Genomic DNA, 13398 nt, shown 5'->3' with positions numbered 1-13398 from the left:
CACTGACAGGCTGACCCCCCACCTTTTCAATCTCTGCAGCAATGCTGACAGCACTCCTGCGCCTATCTTTCAAAGACAGCAGTTGGATGTGACGCTGAGCACGTGCACTCAGCTTCTTTGGACGACCAACGCGAGGTCTGTTCTGAGTGGACCCTGCTCTTTTAAAACGCTGGATGATCTTGGCCACTGTGCTGCAGCTCAGTTTCAGGGTGTTGGCAGTCTTCTTGTAGCCTTGGCCATCTTCATGTAGCGCAACAATTCGTCTTTTAAGATCCTCAGAGAGTTCTTTGCCATGAGGTGCCATGTTGGAACTTTCAGTGACCAGTATGAGAGAGTGTGAGAGCTGTACTACCAAATTGAACACACCTGCTCCCTATGCACACCTGAGACCTAGTAACACTAACAAGTCACATGACATTTTGGAGGGAAAATGACAAGCAGTGCTCAATTTGGACATTTAGGGGTGTAGTCTCTTAGGGGTGTACTCACTTTTGTTGCCGGTGGTTTAGACATTAATGGCTGTATATTGAGTTATTTTGAGGGAAGAATAAATTTACACTGTTATATAAGCTGCACACAGACTACTTTTCATTGTGTCAAAGTGTCATTTTGTCAGTGTTGTCCCATGAAAAGATATACTTAAATATCTGCAGAAATGTGAGGGGTGTACTCACTTTTGTGATACACTGTAGGCACCGGAGTGGCTGATAGCACTGCTGCAGATTTGAACCCTGGATCCCACTTTTTATGATTTATTATATATATATTATGTGTTTAGAAGGTATTCTAGTTACTTTAGAAACCTGCCTCAGTGGAGAGGATTCTAATAAGATAAGGAACTCATAAGGCAGATTATTTAGACACTCTACTCATACAGATGAATACTAAGCTAACACAGTTACCCTCAGGCGGCACAACCCGCCACCAAACGTCACCCCCTGTGTACCAAAAACACAAAGGGGTTAAATTGTCCCTGACGAGCCCGAATTTACAAATAAACTCCACTTACATAATTACACCTTTATACAAATTAAACATCAGTGAGAATTCATTTACATTTGAATACTCTGTTGAACTCTGTTGGTTGCTCCGCATTCGTCAAAGTCGTGCCGCACTGAATGCTGGGATTGCCTTGAGCGCTGAGGAGGCGTCGGGCGCTCCCTCGTCATTCAGTCAGATCATCACTCAGAATTAAGCAGTAGGAGCATTTTAAGGGAGCTAAGGATTTAGACACGCCCTCTTCTCTGTAGAGAGAGCACTTATAGACTTAATCACCCAAAATGTACCTGTACAGCATTTAGCAGACGCTTCTATCCAAAGCGACTTACAGAAGCAATTGAGGGTTAAGGGCCTTGCTCGAGGGCCCAACAGTGGCAATCTGGCAGTGATGAAGCTTGCATTTAAAACACTTTGCCAGGTTATGTCAATAGAACTGAACTGTATCCTTCTGTAGTGGCACAATTCTATTAACTGGGAGCAGGAGGGGTAAGTTAGTCAATATTAGATGTTTAGATATTGTTGGGTCGTGCGCTATTGCTAAGCTAAGCCTTCTGATTACTAGTCCAGTACCTTAACCGCTAAGCTACAGCTGCCCTGATGATGATGATGATGATTGGTCACCTCTTTGTATTCCTCTGTTCAGACAGGACCCTCAAAGACCAGAGATAAGTTGTGTAGTCGATGATACTCAACACTTCAGGACACTAACGTGGTAAGGGATCCCGCTGCACCCGATCCGCCTCGTTCAGATGGAAACATAAACCAAATCCGAGTCCATTCAGTGTCAGACAGACACCGAGAGAGAAAGAAAACACTCCTCCCGGAGCCCAAGAGTCTCTTGACACTTCGCTCACGCAGTGAAGCCACAAACGTGGAGATTTAAATGCGCGTCGGTTTGTTTGGGTCTCCGCCGTGATTTATCCTCCGCGTGTCAGAGTCTCTGTAAACAGCAGCGGGATCCAAAAGTTCGAGTCCGCGACCGAGACCTGATTTCACCTCCTCGCTTATTAAAACTCCACAAAATACTGGGATGATGGTAAGGTTTCAAAATGACGTCAGTAGAACTGAACTGTATCCTTCTGTAGTGGCACAATTCTATTGGGAACTGGACGTATTTTTTATTAAAAACTTGAACAGAGATCAAAACCAAAGCAGGAGCTGGCTGAATGCACCAAGAGGACGCAGCATGTAAAGACTGACACGACGGATGACTAGAAAGTAATACTAAGGCCTAAGATCACATTTAAAACCCTTATTTATGAGTAATAAATAATAAAACATGACCATTATTACTATACTGTACATGTAAACCTAAGGTGGAGATGGAGGAGTGGTTGGGGTGGAACCGGCTCTGGTGACCCCTGACATTCGATTGGCTGGCTACCACTAACCCACACATCACTGATGCACCTTCACTAGAAGAACCAGTCAGAAAATACCATTATTTACAAAAGCACCATGTCCACTCTCTCTCTCTCTCTCTTTGAAGCTGGGGTGCTAAGGTGTGGTTTATCCCTCTGACATACAAGCTCCAATCATACTCTATCGACCCGAATCTAATTCTCTCTAATACCTCTTATCTACTGACACCCATCACTGACATCAGCAGACCTGAAGCTACTGATCCACACCAGCGCTCAGGTCACTGATCAGTCAGCATTACATTTCCTCATCTCACATTATTATATTATTAGTATATTATTATATTATCAGTATTAAAGTCTGTTCATACAGAGAATGTAGTAATTATTACATACACCCATCAGTCATAACATTAAAACCACACTCACTGTCCATTTTATCAGCACTTTGTAGTTCTACAATTACTGACTGTAGTCCATCCATCTCTCTACATGCTTTGTTAGCCCCCTTTCACCCTGTTCTTCAGTGGTCACGAGCCCCACAGGACCACCACAGAGCAGGTATTATTTAGGTGGATGATTCCCAGCACTGCAGTGTGTGTTGTGCTGGTATGAGTGGATCAGATACAGCAGCGCTGCTGGAGTTTTTAAACACCTCACTGTCACTGCTGGACTGAGAATCGTCCACCAACCAAAAATATCCAGCGTCCTGTGACCACTGATGAAGGTCTAGAAGATGAGCGACTCAAACAGCAGCAATAGATGAGCGATCGTCTCTGACTTTACATCTACAAGGTGGACCAACTAGGTAGGAGTGGCTAATAGAGTGGACAGCGAGTGGACACCGTGTTTAAAAACTCATACCAGCACAACACACACTAACACACCACCACCATGTCAGTGTCACTGCAGTGCTGAGAATGATCCACCACCTAAATAATACCTGCTCTGTGGTGGTCCTGACCATTGAAGAACAGCATGAAAGGGGGTAACAAAGCATGCAGAGAAACAGATGAACTACAGTCAGTAATTGTAGGGACTACAAAGTGCTTCTATATGGTAAGTGGAGCAGATAAAATGGACAGTGAGTGTAGAAACAGTGAGGTGGTTTTAATGTTATGGCTGATCGGTGTATTGTCTAAGCAATTGAGGGTTAAGTGGCAACTTGGCAGTGATGGGGTTTGAACCAGCAACCTTTTGATTATTAGTCCAGTAAAATTAAAAACAGGGTATTTTGAGGCACTCACTCACAAAGTCACTCACTCACATTGAGCATTAATTAGGAGTAAGTAATACACACAGATACGAGTTGGGATGCTGACAGTGAGCAGTTACTATAAAGTCTTTCTCAACTCTGCTACAACTTACTCCAACACTTCCCTGCACATCATTAAATTCTGTCTCCTCAGCTTCACCACCTCACTGCTTCTTCCTCTGTGTTTCTGTTCTGCACTGCTTCTCCCACCGTTCTCACTCCCGCTGTGATGGAGAGGCTCTCCAAAAACTACAAAGCAGTCCTGAGAGGAAAACCCACTTACTGACCAAGAACCAGAACCAGAAGCAGAGAAAAGTCAGTACAGGAGCTTGATTTACAGCTGCTGGTTTAAAATTACAGGTTAGAGAAAGGGGCTCTGGAGCTGAGGGGTCTATTTTTTCATGGAAATCACAAGAAAAGAGCCACATTTCACAGCAGTCATTAAACGGCACTCATAAATCGGATGATAGGATAAATAGAAGCTACGATACACAGCACAGCTACATTAATGGTTGAATGTAAGCCCAGAACATCCAGCACAGCCTCAAAGACGAATATTTTTGTCCGTGTTTTGACACCATCGCGCCCACACCAGTCGTGTTTTTAGCTGCTTTACTTCCACATCTTGGACGTTTTAAATAGTTGATTGCTGACTGAATTGCAGTAGGATCGCTGGGACGCCTCATAATGCAGATTAACCAGTAAACCTGATAGATAGACAGAAAATCAGATAGACAGATATACAGACAGACAGAAAGTCAGACAGACAGATATACAGACAGAAAGTCAGATAGACAGACAGATTAATAAATAGACAGGCAGATAGACAGAAGGTCAGACAGACAGATAGACAGACATATAGACAGTCAGATATATAGAAAGACAGATAGATAGACAGACATATATACAGAAAGTCAAACAGACAGATAGACAGCCAAACGGACAGATAGATAGACAGATAGATGTACAAACAGATAGATAGACACATAGATAGTCAGATAGATAGAAAGACAGACAGACAGATATACAGACAGAAAGTCAAACAGATAGACAGACAGATAGATAGACAGACAGATACTGTATATACTGTATATATACGACCCCAGACGTGTTTTTAGCTGCTTCGACATCTTGGACGTTTTGACTGAGCGATTGCTGACTGAATTGCCGTAGGATCGCTAAACGCCTCATAGTGCAGATTAACCAGTAAACCTGAGGCACTTGAACGCTGCACGAATGGAAAACGTTAAATCGTTAAACACAGACTTTAAAGTTTCACAGCCATGAATTAGGTGGGGCCTGTGATATAACAGCTTCATAACTGAAAATCTCTCCACTCTCTCATTCATGGACCTCATCATGCTGGATTCTCCGACTGCACATTAATGGAGGGGAACAGAAGCCTTTGGGGTCATTTTTGCATAATTTTTGTGCTCTGGGCATCTGAGAGGTTCCTGATTTAAGAAGTTGGCGTACAGATCATTCACCCTCCCTCTGAAATCATTCACTGACTGTTGTCCCGCCCGACTCAGAAGCAGCTGAATATTCAGTGATGTGATTAGTGAGCTGAAACGTAATAATGCAGGAGATAATTCTGTCTCAGAGCTGACTGACTGATGATTGGTGATTAATTACCCTGCCCTCACCCTACCTTACAGATCGAGGGGCTGGGTTCTAATTGCTAATTACGGATCCCGTCGATGCGATGTGCACGTGTTATAGCGAGTGAGTGGCAGGCAGGAAGAAGTTTTAATGGGTGGATGGATGGATGAATATGGTTAACAGTCGAATTGCTCTGGATGATTACGGTGACATTTTAAATGTGCATACATAAACGAGCGTTTAATACACAGGAGAATGTTTACACGAGGCTTTTTATAGTTTTATTATAGCAGTGGCTACTAATGACCATCATAAACAGATCTCCATTGGGTTCACCTGATGGATGGACAGATAAATGGATATCTGGCTGAATAGATGGATTAATTGCTGACTGGACAGCTAAACTTAAAACAGAGGGAATGGATGGACGGATAAGAGGATGGACGGATAAGTGGATGGATGGATGGATAAGTAGATGGATGGATGAATAAGTGGACGGAGGGATGGATGAATAAGTAGATGGATGGATGGCTGGATAAATAAGAGAATGGCTGAATTGATGAATGAATAAGTAGATGGATGGATGAATGGCATAACAGCTATATGGACAGACTGTACAATTGGCTGATTGACAGAAATCTATATGGATAAATAAATATGAGGATAAAAAAATGGATAAATGTATGATCATACGGATTATAGACAGGCAAGTGAATTGTAGTATGGATCTATTGCTAAATGTACATAAAAACAGATGGATGAATAGATAGACGAACGTATGGATGGACTGATGGATAAATAGAGGGATGGATGAATGAATGGTAAATGGGCTGACGGTCGAACAGTCACTTGAATGGATCTGCTATTTAAGGGATTTCTGAACTGACGGATGGATGGATAACAGTTTATGGACAGATAGCTAAACAGTCATGTGGATGCATTTATGGATGGATTCGACGGCTGATTGAACACACAGTGAATGAATAGCTGAAGAGATAAACCCATGAACAGCTTCCTGCCCGGAGTGGAATTGCTGGAGTGATGGCTGGATGCACGGGCAGGTGTATAGAGCGATTACATAAATAAAACGGCTTGCTGCTGAGCTATAAATGGATGCGCTGGGCAATAAAAGAATGCGACCCCTGCAGCGCAGATTGCTGGGATTAAACCCAGTGAGGATTTTCTATTCACCGGAGGAGACGAGGGTGCTGATTGGGAGCGCTTTCAAAACACTGACCGCTGAGCCTAGGTGAACGTCACTGTCATGACAACCTGGTGGCTAGTGTGCACGGGGGGTAGGTGGAACGTCACGGGTACGCTCAAGATCCACGACACTTGTGGTCATCCAGTTAAACTAGCCCTATTTATATGGACACACACAAGTCACCAGGTCTAGTCACTCATATTCATTAATGAGGAATTAGACCATGCAAGAACGTTCAATAACGTGATAGATCGTCCTGTATGTTGCTGAATTCCTATCTTTGATGTCCAATCAAGGTGCTAGTTCAGCAAAACACAAAACTGCAGCTAAAGGAAAGAGTTTGTCAGGTAAAGAGCGGGTAACACAGATGATGTTACTGCTGCAGAGGGAGTTTTTGCATTGCACAGCTACAGATGGATGGACTGCAGCACATCTGCCTTGTTAAAAAGTCTTTTTCTGATTCTGAACTTAGCGTAAACGTTTCCAAATGTGCTTACTAAAAGATAGATAGATAAAGGTTAGATAGAGGTTGTTAACGCCCTGATAGCGCCACATTGTGGCGAAACAGCTCTTTTATTAAAAAGCTCTCTTTTATTGCTTAGGGGTCAAACACTGAATTGAAAGTAATACGAATGATAGCACCCTGGTGGCCGGGATTCTGAACTCCGTGGGCGGGGTCTTCAAACGCTTTGTAAGGACCCTGATTAGCAGATAGAGACACGCCTGTGCAGAATGCATGGGTGAAAAAGGGTTCCACTAAGGGCTGCACGTGGGTCGGAGGAGGCGTGAGCAGCGATATACCCACCTCGACTGCGATCAGGGATCCTCCAGCAGCGGAAGACAAACTGACTACGATAAATTGGGAGAAAATGCTGAAATAAAATAGAAAGAAATCTGACCATAAAGGGATTCATTAGTTGTCTTGTTAAAAACTCCCTGTTTGCTGTTTATTTATCAAAGTTCAATAACATAGTTGAATTATTGATGCATTTGTGAAATATTTAAACCCCTGACAACCAAGGACAAATCCTTCTACAAGTGCAGGTGTTCCTTTGCCCCATGCTGCCATCTTACCACAAGCGTCACCCTACACACCAACACCGACTACCAACTAGCAGGCCCACCTGACAAAGGTACACGCTACTCACTCGACTCACACATCAGTGCCCACCCCTCACCAAGCACAAGCCCTGTCATTTTATTAAAATAATGAACCTCGGTTTCACTTTCTCTTCTCACGGTGTCTTTCTCTCTCTGTATCAGTAAAGAGAAGTTACTCCGTCTCGTCTCGTCGACAGCGAGATTCACAGCAGCAGGACCCGCCCGAAATCCGGTGAACGCTTCAGCGCTTTAACGGGCCGCTGGAATCAGGAAGCCATGCGTGACGCGGGACACCATTTAATTTCACGCTCAGGATATCTGAGAGAGAGAACGAAGGAACCGGCCGGAGCAGACTGGGGTTCGGGAACCTTGACCGACGGTGCGGGTCAGATACAGAGTGGTGGAAATGACGACACGTTTTTGGACGGGCGGGACACAGCGAGTGCAAAAAATGAGACAAAAGCTTGATGCTAAAGGACACAGACTAATATGAGCAGCAGAAGCTGCATAGACAGTAAACAGAGGCGAGGATCGAATGGTGCTTTACGGTGCCCGCACTACCCGCTGTGCCACTGTGCCCCCGAAAACACAAAAACAAGGATTTAAATCTCTCTTTAATCACAGGGATTTTATTAATGACACTTTTAAGATTTTAAATTCACCCCCGGTGATGCTGAAGGCCAGAAAAAGTGCAGTCGGTGCCCAGGAAGAATCAAACATGGCATTACTGCCATCCACTGGCACATGAATATATCAAACAACAGGAATCTGACCTGCTGTGGCATTTCTGTCATGTTAAACGATACGGATCATTAATCCAGACCAAACAAAACGTGATTTTACATACAAGAATCACCACATGCCCCAAATAACACGTGGGTCAGAAGCAGGAGGCACAAGCAGGAATTACAACCCCAAATCAGAAAAAGTTGGGACACTGAGGTGTTTCCTACATTTATGGTGACTTTAATTTCATTGCAACTAGAATGAACCCAAAATATTTCATGTTTCGTCTGTTCGGCTTTCTTTCCTTTCTTAATGTGCATCCATTCCTGCATTTCAGGCCTGCAACACATGCCGAAAAAGTTGGGACGGTAAAGCATTTACCGCTTTTTGTCGTCTCCTTTATTTCTCACAACACTTAAAAGACATGCTGGCATTTCGGAAACCAAGCACTGACGTGATTCAGCTCTTATTTTGTCTTAACAGTAAGGCACTTTGACTGCAGGCAGGCCAGACCAGCACACGTACTCTCTTCTTCTGCACCCATGCCTTTGTATTTATAATGCAAAACCACATGCTGCACACATTACAATCCTGAACATTCATTTAAAAAAGTTTATCAGAGCCTCCTGGAACCTCATAAAGGAAAAACACAGGACGAAAAGCTCCGAACATCCAGTACATCAGCTCCAAAGCCCCAGCAGATCAAAAAAACAAAGAGAGGAACAAACCTTTCATATAAAATTCTGAAAAATGTGTGTAATAACGTTTAATGTTCGATGATTTTATAAGGTTTTATAAAGGATTATTTAAGCAAGCTGATCTTCGTACTGTTTTCGGAAGCAGTCTCCGACTGGAAAGAACTCCCAGCAGCGCTCCTGGTACATCTTCCACACGTACGACTCCTGTACAGAAAAGCATAATTACACACTAAACTAAAGATCACAGTCGTACGCGAAAGGTTTGGACAGCCTGGCAACTGATCAGAGATGCTCTGAGTCCACTTTTTCTGTGCACAGTGCAGTAATACACCACGTGAAGGACTAAAATCCATTAGAATAGAGTATTATTTGTTATATATACATATACACGAGTACAGTACAATTAAATTCTTTCTTGGCTGGTAGTAAAGTCTCAGAGCGTAAATAACTGTGTGTGAGTGTGTGTGTAGGAGTCTGATAAAGCAGCTTCTCAGCAGGTACAGCAGTTGTTTGAGGAGTGAGGAAAAGAACAGGATGGGTGTAAACTGTGGGCGTCACGCTTCCCTCATCTACGGTACACACACACACACACACACTATATACAGTTGCAATTACTTAGTTGATTACTTAAGCAGGTCAAGACCTGTTATCAGGGAAGCTGTGAAATCAATGAAAATGATTCCAGTTTCTAATTTCCACTGTTAAAGATGTCATTAGGAAATGACAGTTCATGAGAACTACATGAACTCCTAACAATTAAACCCTCAGATGGCAGCAAAGGACCCGTAGGAAGGTCAAGCTGGCTTGTAATGTGAATCAGGAGTCTGATACAGAAACGTCTACCTGGTCTAAAAGTTCCTACCCAGGACTGCTGCCTGCTGATTGGTGGCTTTTGTAATAAGTAGACTATATAGACTAAACACAACCTTCAAATGCTCTTCTGTCCAGCTGGCTTCAAACTAACTCACCTGTCCTGTGTGTTCCGTCACGTCTTTATTAATGAGGTACATCACAAAGAACCTGCAGGTGAGAGTTCACACAAAACAAGAATTAACATACACCAATAATAATAATACTAATAATACTAATAATAAATCTTACAGATAGTTGGCCAGGTTGTGTTCGTGCAGAGTGTGAGTCTCAAATCCGTGAGGTACGGCATCAAAATATTCATTCCCAATGCCACAAATAAAACATTTGGTCTGCAGGGGGAGGAAAGGAATCGTTTATTTACACTCATTTACCTTCATAATGTCACGTTTTATTCCTCACACACATTTAGTAAACTTTTATTAACGTATTTTAGTGCAGTATCAGTACTCATGCTAAACAAATCTAATACACTGAGGGAGGGCAAGACGGTTATAGAAGAGGAACACAAATATACAGCACAATAAATCATGATATTCTCACCTCCATGTCTTCTTTCACCTGCTCCTGCTGGTCCCTCAGCTCCCCGAACGCATCAATGATCAGACCTGCGTGAAAGAGTGAAAATATGGAAAAATATTTGTGTGAGGTTTCTAGGGTTGGGTTGTATTTATGGGAAAGATTTGATGTTAATAGTTCCAGTACTGGTTAGGAACATTATAGGAACGTTACAGGGTGATCTGGCTCTCTGCTCTCACCCTGGATGATAGCCAGGAGGATGACGATGACGAAGAAGAAGAACGTGATGTCGAAGACGACTCGATAGAATTCGAACTCGTCTCCAGCCGGGTCCTCGATCTCATCGCCGATTCCCCCACCGGCTCTCACGCCGACGTACATGTGGAACATGTAACACTGAACACACACGAGGAAATCAGTATTAATATTAATGTGATGTTAGTGTGTGTGGCAGGTCACGTCAAGCCCACACACCTTCCTTCGGTCTTGCGTTTGACTTTACTGTTTCTGTGCCTATTATTAGGATGATCTGAGATGCGAGGGCGCTCAGGTGGCGCAGCGGTCTGTTTTCTACTATTGGCTGGCCGGGTGTCCACACGGACTTGATGGGCTGTGTCTGGAGGAGGGTGGGGAGTGAGGGGGTGGCGGGCGCCCCCCGACCAGGATAAAAATGATGAAAATGAAATGAAATCTCAGCAGCGTAGGACTTACAGGCCAAGTCCGACTAAGGATATGAAATTCAAATTGGTCCGTTCCACCGAACGGGTGCCATTTGCGTGAAGTTACTATTAACACACACACTTAACTACTCAGAATGGGTTTTGGTCAAATCTCAGGCACCTTTGTTTCATTTTCAAGGTTTCTAAGTGGAAGATGAGCTGCATATGAGTAACAGGATGGAGTTCTTAACCTAGAATTGAAAAATACATGGAATATAGCAGCATGGAGAACATGCTAGAAGCACGAGAACACTGGACACAGTCTAGTGATTTATCACTGAACGTAGAGATGAATCTTCTCAGTCAGAGTTACAATATTATCAGACATATAATAAGGGAAAAAGGAGAACCTACTAACGCTTTTCCTGTGACCCTCAGTAGATACAGATAATGTACATTTCTGTTCAAAATGATTCGGCGAAACAGCCCCTATAGAGATGTGTGTGAGTGTTTGTGTGTGTGTGTGTGTGCACCGTCAGCATGTCGTCACACTTCATGTCCAGAGCGGCTCCATCTTCACTTTTGTTGTAAAACTTGCGGAAGAAGTTAAAAGCCACCACGGTGTAGAGGTAAACAACCACTGCCAGGAGTCCTACAGTCAGAACCAGCTACGACATGACAATACCATACAGTTAAAACACTAAAACACACACACACACACACACACACCTGATTACATGAATTCACCCTTACCTTAAACCTTAAGACAACCAGACTGCCCTACAGACAGAATTCTCAATAACTAGTAAATACTATAGACTTTAATAAGTACTGAAAGAAGCTAAAACTACTGTTTCCTAGAAGAAACACAACGCTGGTCAGTGCGGGTCACCTGTTTCCCGTTGTGCGTGACAGACGACAGGATGGTGCGCAGCGTTTTGAAGCCCATGGCCACGTCCAAGAGGTGAGCGGCAAAGAAGAAGTTATTATAGTGGCCCAAAACAGAAAACAGCATGTACCAGGCCAGATAGAGAAACGACTGAGAGACGAAGAGAGAGACAGGAATAAGCATTCAAGTCTTTATTTTGTTTAGTATTAGCACAGAGGAACCTCGATTTAACCGACTAAAAGGGGGGCACTGGTTCATAAAATGCGATTGTCCAAAACAGCGAGGTTCTTTACACATATGATCAACAGTAAAATGAATAACGTAAATAGATATGTAAATATGTCATGTAAAAGCTGTAAATAAATATTAAAACTGGTGAACTGTACTACTGGGGAGACATTTCATTTTCCTTGCCGTGAGTGGGGACTCACTAAGCACTAGAACTTGCAAAAATGAAGCATAAAACACAGAGAAAGAAGAGAACAGAGCGAGCCTCCCGACAAAATAAAGCCTCTCACTCATGTAAACAGAGAGACGTGCGTCAACTAGCGAACACTGCAGACTGAACTGGTCTCTTTACACTTCCCGAGGAAATTTTAAATAATCAGATCAGACATTCAGGTTTCCAGATTTCATCTGTTAAATTAAAAAATATATATTTAAAAAAAATACAATTTAAATAAGAAAACGTACATTGTCTGTGATGACCACTCCAAGTTTCCATATCTGATACTTCATATCATATGGATTCAGTCTGGAAAGACAAAAAAATGCTTATTTGTAGCAGAATAGAAATGATTACAGATTTATCAAGCATGAATAACAAGTAAATGTTCAAAACATATCATGCAGTAATACACAAGGGTTGATTTACTCATTTTTGTGTTATTTTATTTATTATTTTATTTATTCAGTAGTAGAATTAAACCCACAGTTCTCGTGCTGGTCTCCTTCCGTTCTGGGCGTCGTAGCTAAAATCCAGTGTTGTTTTATCCAAACCCAGAAGCTTACTGATCTGTTCTGAGCCATAAAAATCACTGTACTTGGCCATGACCTGCCAAACACACACAAATACAATCAACTAGAAGTATGTATTTATTTATTTATTTATTAGGATTTAACATCATGTTTTACACACTTTGGTTACATTCATGACAGCACAGGTAGTTACTAGTTACACAAGATTCATCAGGTCAAGTTTAATGTCAAACACAGTGATGGACGATTTTGTATCTTCAATTCACCTCACCTGCAAGTCTTTGGACTGTGGAAGGAAACCGGAGCACCCGGAGGAAACCCAAGCAGACACGGGGAGAACATGCAAACTCCACACAGAAAGGACCCGGACCGCCCCGCCTGGGGATCGAACCCGGGACCTTCTCGCTGTGAGGCGACAGTGCTACCCACCTAGCCACCGTGCCACCGACTGTGGGAGGAAACCGGAGCAACTCCGCACAGAAAGGACCTGGGAATCGAACCCAGGACCTTCTAGCCAGCTAGAACAATGTGCATGTT

The 13398-nt window shown here is 43.0% G+C and overlaps 1 protein-coding gene across 1 annotated transcript in view; it reads right to left on the bottom strand.

Moving 5' to 3' along the window:
• Nucleotides 1–8999: 8999 nt before the first annotated feature.
• Nucleotides 9000–13398, bottom strand: part of ryr2b (ryanodine receptor 2b (cardiac)) — a 61361-nt gene continuing 56962 nt past the window's right edge. The window contains exons 96-104 of the mRNA XM_063007871.1: nt 12816–12937; nt 12577–12637; nt 11887–12033; nt 11528–11662; nt 10575–10731; nt 10360–10424; nt 10048–10148; nt 9915–9966; nt 9000–9150 (exon numbers count right to left, since the gene is read on the bottom strand). Of these exons, the coding sequence (XP_062863941.1) occupies nt 9055–9150; nt 9915–9966; nt 10048–10148; nt 10360–10424; nt 10575–10731; nt 11528–11662; nt 11887–12033; nt 12577–12637; nt 12816–12937 (936 nt within the window). The 3' untranslated portion in view covers nt 9000–9054. The remainder of the gene's footprint in view (nt 9151–9914; nt 9967–10047; nt 10149–10359; nt 10425–10574; nt 10732–11527; nt 11663–11886; nt 12034–12576; nt 12638–12815; nt 12938–13398) is intronic.

Source organism: Trichomycterus rosablanca, chromosome 13 (genome assembly GCF_030014385.1).
Source record: "Trichomycterus rosablanca isolate fTriRos1 chromosome 13, fTriRos1.hap1, whole genome shotgun sequence".
Classification (NCBI taxonomy): Eukaryota; Metazoa; Chordata; class Actinopteri; order Siluriformes; family Trichomycteridae; genus Trichomycterus; species Trichomycterus rosablanca.
This window is presented reverse-complemented; position numbering and strand designations above follow the sequence as displayed.